Source organism: Salvelinus sp. IW2-2015, unplaced genomic scaffold (genome assembly GCF_002910315.2).
Source record: "Salvelinus sp. IW2-2015 unplaced genomic scaffold, ASM291031v2 Un_scaffold4113, whole genome shotgun sequence".
In the NCBI taxonomy this organism is placed as follows: domain Eukaryota; kingdom Metazoa; phylum Chordata; class Actinopteri; order Salmoniformes; family Salmonidae; genus Salvelinus; species Salvelinus sp. IW2-2015.
The window spans coordinates 57,726-67,748 of record NW_019945385.1 but is presented as its reverse complement, the minus strand read 5'-3'; the positions used below and the strand labels follow the sequence as shown (position 1 = coordinate 67,748).

Genomic DNA, 10,023 nt, shown 5'->3' with positions numbered 1-10,023 from the left:
CAGTATGCAAAGTCATGCTCCGCTTTGTGCCAGGCCAGATAACAGTGACAACTAATCCCTGCTCCCGACTACAGATTATGGTCGGTGTGACCTAGCGGCATGGTCTCATGCTCTGCCTGGGTTAAAATTGATGCTAATACAGCACTGCAGCTCCCGAAACTCGAAGACGACAGACGAACGTCACGAACAGAGCACACTTAGCCCACATGTGCAACGCCAGCCTTCTTTAAGCTCGGCTCGCCGGAGTGGCTGGCAGTCCGTGGTGATTGACTCCTCCAGATCCCCGCGGATGTGCCCTGGCTTCGACACCCCTCGGCAAACGCATAAAGAGTGCTCCCAGATTACCCCTAAGCAAAGTAGCCCATATATGTGGGCGGCGCACAGACCACACTGGGTGACCTGTATCCATCCTCAGTTATGCGCGGGTAGAATGATATCTGGATGCCCTCCAGTCTCATACTCCAGGCATCCATCTCCTAGAGACTCCTATGACAGCAGTAGCCAATAAAGCCACGAATGATCGCATCGGCGCCTACAAGGTTGACCAGGACTCCCTGACTTCCCTACTTCCGCTCAAGAGGCCACTGAGTGTCAGTGCCCCCCAAGGCAAGAGGGCCATCCCACACAGCAGAAATCTCTCGCCTCCGCGCCATCACAAATCAATCATTCCTTCCCTCTGCCCCTTCCGTCTGTGGTTCACGAATTGCGGGGACATACCTCGAAAACTCCGAGGGAAGACAAGTTGTGTGGCCCCCGACTCCATCAAGCGATAGGGCCATATTGAAGGCTAACGGACAATGAATAGGCTAGCTAACGCCTTAGATACGTAGCTGAACACTTGTGCTAACTTGTTGTGTGTATTTTGGTCATACCTATAGACACCTGTGTTGACTAGTGTCTGCTGAATAAAGCCCAGAAGAAAACTTGGTAGATGCAGGGAATTTCAATTTACCCGAGTCACACTCAACTCCCAGGGGGAAAACAGAAGATGGAATTTCTGAAGATTATAAGACGCATGATGTAAACCCGGTTGCCATGTCAACAACAGAGGATGCCCAAGACTGTATGAGTTGAGTTCAGAGATTCAGAGGCAGAAAATTACCAGCGGACACTTGAAGCAATGCCAAACTCGCTATCTTTTTTAGTTAACAAGACAATAGTCAGACTTGGTACCTAATCTATTGCGTATAAATTTAATTTACACAACTGTCACTTTTTATTACTCTATGCAAATATCACTAGTATTTTCTCAGGTAAACTCAGTATAGTATATCTTGTATTAATATGCATTTTCATGATAACTGGAGGCCTCTAGGTATTACTTGTCAGTCTGTCACCGAGTATGAAACATTCGAATAGTAGTAGGCAGTCATAATAGGAGCTGTACTTATGCTAAACAATGTATTATCTTCATGACTTCCTGAACACTTCCTAATTAATCAAGTAAATGGTGATTTCCAGTACCTATGGAACGTCGTGGGTGTATAACTAGTAAAAGGCAACAGAGATTGTTCGGGAGGATTTACTTGAAACTATCTTGAAGTGTATGTTTTTCACCACATGGGGGCAGTGTGGGAATATGAAGATTGAGCACTACCCACCAACTGCAGTATTCACTAATGCAAAAATAAAAACATACCTGAACTAAACACTATTTCCTTTGCTGAACTCTATGAAAGAAATAGACAAGTTTAGAAACAATATTTTTTAAATTTATTTCACATTTAAGTATTATTCAAATGACAACAAAGTTCATGCAGTTGGGCTCCAAGTCCTTTTCATACGATCTTCAGTCAGTGGTCTTCACAGCAAACCATCTATAGAAAGGCTTGTTGGCATACCACAGCCCGTAAAAAACGCTTGTATTCTACATCTGCAGTGAAGATATGTGTGCTCCTCTACATATCTTAAGTAACTGTCCAGTGAAAATGTCACTTTTGAAAGTTAATATTCTGTTAACTCAAATAAGTTGTTGACTCGTCCTATACTCGTATTTGTGGCCAAATAAGAAATTGGAGGGGAAAAAAACACAGAAAAGCCGCCTCCTGAGGAGGAGCTGGCAAGTAGGCGGTCTACTCGCATGAATATTTTTAATGACCAGTATACAACCACACCCTTCTGCTGTTGGGGTACACCCACACCATTCCACACAGAAAAGCTGCTTTTTAACACACTTGATACCATTTTTTAGAAAACACTATTTCAGTAATATTGTAATTAAGTATAGGTCACATTTCATATACATCTTGAAACAGTGAACAGAGACTTTAAACAGATGTGTGTGTGTTGTGCACCATGTCTCAGTGGGTGTGTGTATTCCTCTCCTTGTCTCAGAGTGTGGCCAGGCTCTGCAGTCTCCTCTCTTTGAAGAAGCGGTGTGGTTCTGGTGTGTGTTTCTTCTGCTGGCGGAGGTCTTGAGCCTGCCTTGAGTAGGAGAGCATGGAGTGTGTGTTCTGACGGGCTGCAGCCTTCTCCCCATCCTCCTCATCATCATCCCTGATTACACACAATAGTTATGTGAACTTGTTCTACTGAATGTAAACAAACACAGCTTTCACATTACACTAGCCTCTTCCCTTTTACACAAGCTGAACAACGTGTTATAGTACTAAAATACATTAGTAGAATATAGGTGTAAACACTGAGCACTTTTCACCATCTACCACTCCCTTCCCTGGCCCCTCTCCAACCCCTTCTTCACCTGTACCCCCTCTCTCAACACGCCTTCCCACCCCAGTCCCCCTAGCCCATTCTCCTCACCAGTGTACGGTGACAGCCTTGCTGTCCAGCAGGGTCTGTGTGGTGCTCCAGCTGAACCTGACAAACTGAGGGTAGCCAAACACCGGGTCAAGCTCTTTCAACAGCCACGCCTTCGTCTTCGGGTCTGGACACACAACAACAAGAAAAAAGTCAATTCTACTTTATTTTTAAACAAATTCTACCATTACAGCCTACAACACGACTGTATTTCTACAAACTTCTATTTAACACAAAAGATGGGCCTCCATCCTTTACCAGCCATGACTTTTAAAATTGCAGAATATATACAACATTTAAACGATGGTCTCTGCACATTCTACCATTAAAGGACAAAAGAAAAGGCATCAAATTTGACCAAACTGGGATTCAACAAGATGCTGAGCTATATATATGTTCCAGTTGTGCCAAGCCATGAAAAGAGTGTGTGATGGGTGAAGATTTTCCCTAAAGTGTTTCCCTACTGACCGTTGGGGTAACCGGAGCCGTAGTCTGCATCCACCTCTCCTAGGTCTTCTGGAAAGTTCCAGTCTTTTACTGAATGGTCCCTGGCCACCTGAGGGAGCAGCAGAKAYCATTTAGGCCAGTGATCCTCCTTCTTAGCCTGGTCCCAGGTCTGTTTGTGCGCCTGTCAACTTAACCGCTGTCAAGGTTTGACAAGAAGTTGGCATGATAGCACAAACAAACTGGCACTCGGGCTACCTCAATCCTGCTCCTGAAGAGGACTGCTAATCTGGGACAAAACCCTTCACCCCAGTACTTTCAGATCCCTGGTCTCGAGGTACAGGAGACAAARAGAGGAAACKATTCAAAACAAAGGAAGMGTTTGKCATTAGCGTGCCATCTAACCTTGGCACAGATACTGGCAGCGCTGACTATGGGGAAGAGGGAGTCKGCTTTGGGTCGTACGGTCACTTCCACCCCGGGGAACCGCTGGGACAGCTTCTCCTGGTACTTCTCTGCAGGACCCACCGTGTCCACAAATACCTGTCACACACAGGGAGAGGGAGGGAGGACAAGGGACAGGGTAGTCATAAAAGGTTGGTTAAATGAATCAAATTACCATTTCATTTGTCACATGCGTCGTAACAACAGGGAAATGCTTACTTACGGTCCTTTTCCAACAATGCAGTTAAAGATACAAAATAAAATAACAAAAACAGAAATAGTGACAAAAGGAATAAATACATAGTAAATAATGAGTAAAAAGAACATGTCTATATAGCTGGAAGGGTAGTGAATACGATAGAAAGAAAGGGAGAAAGCGAGGGAGCATAAAAAGGAATATAGAAAGACAAAGCGAGAGAAAAGAGAAGGGCAGAAAGAACATTTTGGGGTTTGTTATGTTGTTATGACGTATTGGTGTGTTTGTATGTATGGTTAAAATAACCAAGATGCTTTGTACCGTACCTCTTTGAGCTGTACTCCACTGTCCAGGGCCGTACTGTAAACTGTACCAGGCCAATGGCTGCGTCATGAGAGAGAGCATTCAGGTTGTATTTTGACCTGTGGAAGAGCAGAACGGTTAGAATTATCTGTGTGTGTGTTTGGTTGTTCGCTCTCTGTGTCTCTTTCTCTGTGTGTGTGTGTGTGTGTGTGTGTAGTACAGTGTGTGTTTAAATACCTCTGCAGCATGCTGGTAGAGATAGTGTTGGGTGAGAGTATCTGAAGAGCCCAGCCTACAAAGCTCTTGGCCTCGTCCAGCTTGCGGAATAAATCCTCTCTCTGTGCCTCTGTCAATGTCTTCGAGTCTAGAAAAGGAGACACAGTAACTCATCATTGTACAACAAACAGATGCATGAATCAACTTTGTTGATCCTCAAAAGGTTTGTCACTAGAGACACAGACATGTACAATACAGTCACACAGGCATCCTTCACGACACGTWTATGWACYAATTATTTAATGGATTCCTCTTGAATGTTATTGTATATATCTTTAAAAAAAGAAATATCATGAACTTACCTGCCACTTTTAAGTCCTTCAGAGCTTCCTTTTTGGCGACGGGACAGAAACATATTCCGTAGACCATGGGTCCTGGTGGAGCAAATGCACGATATTAGCAAGCAACATCAAATGATGACCAAGCAACTAGATAACAGACATTCAGTGACCTACTAAGTGATCCATGACGTTTGAATAGGAGCCAATCCATTTTTTAAATAGTATCTGCTAAATGACCAAAATGTAAACGTAAAAATAGATTAGTTAACATGGACTAGTGATCCATGACATTTGAAAAGGAGGCCCACTCACCCAGTACAGGCCCCCTGCCGGCTTCATCGATACCCAAACAGCAGTCTTCTGTCTTGCAGGCGTCGGGTATTGCTGAAGCCAGGCGACAGCTCACCGAGTTGTCTACTTCAAACTCACCGAGATCCATGCTGACCTTCCACTGTCTGTTTCTGTAAGTCTGTAATCAACTGTAAACAACAAGAGCTGTAAACAACWGTACAGAGAAAGTACACTGTAAACAACAAGTGATCTGTAAACAACTGTAAAGGATACGTAGCCTAAACAACTGTAACTAACATTTCAAGGGTCTTGGTGAGTAGCTATGTTGACATTTTGAAACATGAAATAGCAATCAAATTGTAAGCAAGCAATTACAAGATATAACCAGCTAGAAATAACAGTAGAATAGTGATGGGTGGGTATAATCTGCAGTGCCCAGGTTATATCGCAGGGAGGGGCAGGTTTAGGTCTTTAATTGGTTCTTTAATATTGTGTAGATAAAGGGAGCATGGGTGGACACAGCTTTCTATATCCTTACAACTGGTAAAACTGGTATAATTTGGTAGTTGCACAGAAAATGGTTCCCGTTTTGTTTTTGTTATAAAATTCTCTCACTGGTCCCTAAACGTTTTCCTCTGTGAAAGAAGCAAAAATGACAAAGGAACCTTTACTGATGTCAACTAGATTGAATCATTCATTCTATCCATATATGATTCTGGTGAGCAGGGGGTTACTTCTAGGAAACATATAATGACAGAGGAGAAGCTGCATGTATCTAATTATAGACAAACAAATAGCCAACACAAATGTCAGAAATTATAGCACAAACATAGGCTTAAAAAAAATCTGGCACCCCCTGACAACAAAATCGTTCCGCTGTCTTCTATATTAGGCGGTTAGGGTCGGATGCGGGCCTCAGATTTCCACTTTATCACATATAGTCAAGCGGTTGTGGATGGCTTACTAGTAATTCCGGGCGGCTGTGGTGAACAAACAGCTGACCTGTGAACCATTCACAGTAGAAGTAACACGTGCATGTGTCGGTAGTAGTGCAAACCCGATGCATGCACGTGGACTTAAGCTAGTCTGTGGCAGTATGCAAAGTATTTTGGAGGAATGACAACCGTGACCCAGCACTCTAACATCTTTACTTTGGTGAGTTACGGAAGTATATTTAAGCCAGTCACTAAAAGAAGTCAGGCCAGTTTTCAGTGTTAGCTTCGCCCACGACTGGCCATGTCAACTATACTCAACAAAAACGTAACATTTTAAGTGTTGGTCCCATGTTTCATAAGCTGAAATGAAAGTTCCCAGTAATGTTCCATACGCACAAAAAGCTTATTTCTGTTTACATCCCTGTTTGTGAGCATTTCTCCATGCCAAGATAATCCATCCACCTGACAGGTGTGCAATACCAAGAAGCTGATTAAACAGCATGATCATTGCACAGGTGCACCTTGTCCTGGGGACAATAAAAGACACTCTAAAATGTGCAGTTGTGTCACACAACACAATGCCACAGATGTCTCAAGTTGAGGGAGCGTGCAATGGGCATGCTGACTGCAGGAATGTCCACCAGAGCTGTTGCCAGATAATGTAATGTTAATTTCTCCACCATCCTCATTTCAGAAATTTGGCAGTACATCCAACCGGCCTCACTACCGCAGACAAGCGTGTATGGTGTTGTGTGGGCGAGGGATTTGCTGATGTCAACGTTGTGAAAAGGGTTCCCCATGGTGGGGTTATGGTATGGAAGGCATAAGATAAGGACAACAAACACAATTGCATTTTATTGGTGGCAATTTGAATGCACAGAGATACCATGACGAGTCCTGAGGCCCATTGTCGTGCCATTCATTCGCCACCATCACCTCATGTTTCAGCATGATAATCCAGGCCCCATGTCACAAGGACCTGTACACAATTACTGGAAGCTGAAAATGTCCCAGTTCTTCCATGGCCTGCATACTCACCAGACATGTCACCCATTGAGCATGTTTGGGATGACCTGGATTGAGGTGTATGACAGTGTGTTCCAGTTCCCGCCAAAATCCAGCAACTTCATTGGCACAACATTCCACAAGCAACAGCTGGATCAACTCTATGCAAAGGAGATGTGTTATGCTGCATGAGGCAAATGGTCACACCAGATACTGACTGGTTTTCTGGGCCACGCCCCTACCTCTTCTGTTAAGGTATCTGTGACCAACAGATTTATATCTGTAATATCTGTATTCCCAGTCATGTGAAATCCATAGATTAGAGCCTAATACTTTATTTAATTGGCTGATTTCCTAATATGAACTGTACTTCAGTAAAATCTTTGAAATTGTTGCATGTTGCGTTTATATTTTTGTTCAGTATACAATCCCCACGCTGTGTTTTAACATTAGAAACGTCAATCAGCGCTCGCGATACAGCTTTCAAAATATATGGCCCTTAATAGGGTGTCCAATCAAAAACGCATCATTTCACCTCTAAGAAAACCAATGGTCCAAACCTCATATCTCTATCATAATTCATTCAAAAGTTATTGGAGTTTTTACCCTTGTAGGAGGTCCAAAATTAGGGTGAATAATTCAATGGAGGCATGAGATAAAAAGTGGTAAAGAATATGGAAATCGCACTGCGCCAACTAGGCTGGATGCTGTGCGAGAATTAAGGCTAACTGACAGGCTCACCGTTGAACTAGTCATCCTTCTTCTCAAATCCGGGGACATAAAACAATATAGAAGATAGATATCGATTTTAAGAGGACTGCATTATTTTTATATTTTAGTAAACCTTTTCATTTAATGCGAAATTCAATTTTTCTAAGATTTTCACAAAAAACAAGCGTATCTCTGAAATGTCAACGAAGCACCGCAAGCTTTTTATTTTCAAAGCCTTTGACATTTAATTCCGCCCGTGTCATGTTAATTTAGCTTTTTGTGACCAGTGGAAACAACTTTGCAGAATACCACAACAATGTAAATCTCTAAAAATCGCTGCGAGAAAGCTCTAACAGAGCTCGGTGCTTATTATCCGATGTATTAGGTTATGAAATCGGACTTTTGGATATAATATTAATGGTATGGTAAAGAAAGACCCCACTGGACGATTAGAACATGAATAATCATATGTGTCTTGGTAAAATGTATTTTATACCATAAATAAGTGACATTTCATCACCAAACCTCGTGGGTGGACAGACACCCTACCCTTATTTTTCATCAGCAATAAAGAATCTTTCAAATAAAAAAAATACATTTACTGTAGCAGTTTTGCACAGATCCATACAACTATGGGTGCCTCCATCCAAAGAAACTACACTTCCCGAGTTACGGTTACACACAGGGGTTCGGGGCATGCTAGATAGCGAATTGACACAGGTGGTCGCCTCTGTCTTCCATACATTTCCCATCAACAAGCGCTGTAACATGGAGATGTGGCCTTGTGGGAACATTAACCCAATAAAATGTCGTATCAATTCAACTTTTCGTTTTTTGAAAATTATTTCTCGCTGGTAAGAAAGACAAAGTCCTTATGATTCCAAAACCGTACCTCAAGCGATGCATGGTAATGTTCAGACCAAGCATCGTGGCTCTTAAAACTACAATATGTCACTTTTTAGGCGACCCGACCAAATTCACGAAATGTGGGTTAGAGATGTCACTCATTGAAAGTTAGTCTAGTAAGCGACAGATCTGTTCTATGTGCGCTATTTCTATGCCTTACGTTCTTAAGTTTCGTTTATGCATCGTACTTTTGGTTTTGTACACCTGCTTCAAACAGTTGAAAATACATTCTTTTTGGTTATGGAAAATATATTTTACAGCAGTTTAGAAGGTACATTGATTCTCTGCACTATACTTGCTTGTGTTGACACAAACAAACAATGCAAACCATTAATTTTAGCAACGAGGAAATGGCAGGGCGATAGTGCACCTTTTTAAAGCATCATTGTGTAACTTTTTGGGTGACCCAGATTCACATAGAAATMATAGATCTGCCACTTTCATTAAAGCAAGTTAAATTAGCGGTAGACCTGTTATGTGCTCGATTTCTATGCTTCCCGTGCTTGAGTTTCGTTTTTTACTTTCGGTTTTGTGCACCAGCTTCAAACACCTGGAAATATATTGTTTATTGAATATATACCTCACCCCATACAGAAGACGCCTTCGTCAAATGACTTGTGTACTAGTAATGGAACTGAGAGTCGTGATCTAGGGCTAACTGTCTAGCTAAGCAGTTTGTTTAATGCATGTTAGAAACATTTTAGTTTCTTACTTGCGTTGAGTTGAATAATGCACGCCGTTTAGCAAGTGAAAAGGAAAGATAAGCACATAAAATTCCCACTCACCCCGTGTGTTGTTGATGTTACTGTCTGGTGGTKAGTCAATTTTGGCGCGGAATCTCTGACGTGACCCTCATGCGGGGCTTCGTGGGATTTGTAGTCCCATCCACTGTATCCCTGGGTTGTATGCCTATTCTTTTAGTGCAGTACCTCTACACTCGGAGGATGGCAGCAACAGTCTTCCATCTTACTGGTCTAACTCAAGGGCTTGCATGTTAATTAAGCATTTCCCTACTTGTACATGTGACAAATAAAACCTGAAACTTGAACATGAGTGACAACAACAATGTCACTCTGTTGAACGAGATGGTTAGTGTGTGTTCGCACACGTTGGCCCCTGTGAACAACAAATATTTCACACAAAAAATAAATCCCATTGTAGTTACGTACACATGACCGAATCACTTAGGTTGGTATTCAAGRGAATGTTAACATGGTACAACAACAAAAAACATGGCCTTTCCTAAGTGGTCCCTTTCCCTCCTCCTCTCCCACCTCCCCCTCCCTCTTGATGSCCTCACTGTCAGGATTACGCGGTGACATCTAGATTTAATGTAGCCTAATTTACCTGCAGATATGTGAGTGGTTATAACCATGTCACAGGATGTCACCTCTGAAAGAACACACTTCTTCTCAAGTCTCTTTTCATGTTTTCTCTCTTCTCACTCTGATAGTACAACATGTCAAACTATTAA

At 42.4% G+C, this 10,023-nt stretch overlaps 1 protein-coding gene across 1 annotated transcript; it reads right to left on the bottom strand.

Annotated features, from left to right (window-relative positions):
- Positions 1 to 1,690: 1,690 nt before the first annotated feature.
- rnaseh2a (ribonuclease H2, subunit A) lies at positions 1,691 to 9,424 on the bottom strand. Its single transcript, XM_024143539.2, is given in 10 exon segments — positions 1,691 to 2,496; positions 2,761 to 2,884; positions 3,226 to 3,313; positions 3,607 to 3,744; positions 4,168 to 4,203; positions 4,206 to 4,263; positions 4,382 to 4,508; positions 4,723 to 4,794; positions 5,014 to 5,180; positions 9,335 to 9,424. Coding segments are annotated over 9 exon segments (936 nt in total). The 5' UTR covers positions 5,141 to 5,180; positions 9,335 to 9,424; the 3' UTR covers positions 1,691 to 2,330.
- Positions 9,425 to 10,023: the final 599 nt, after the last annotated feature.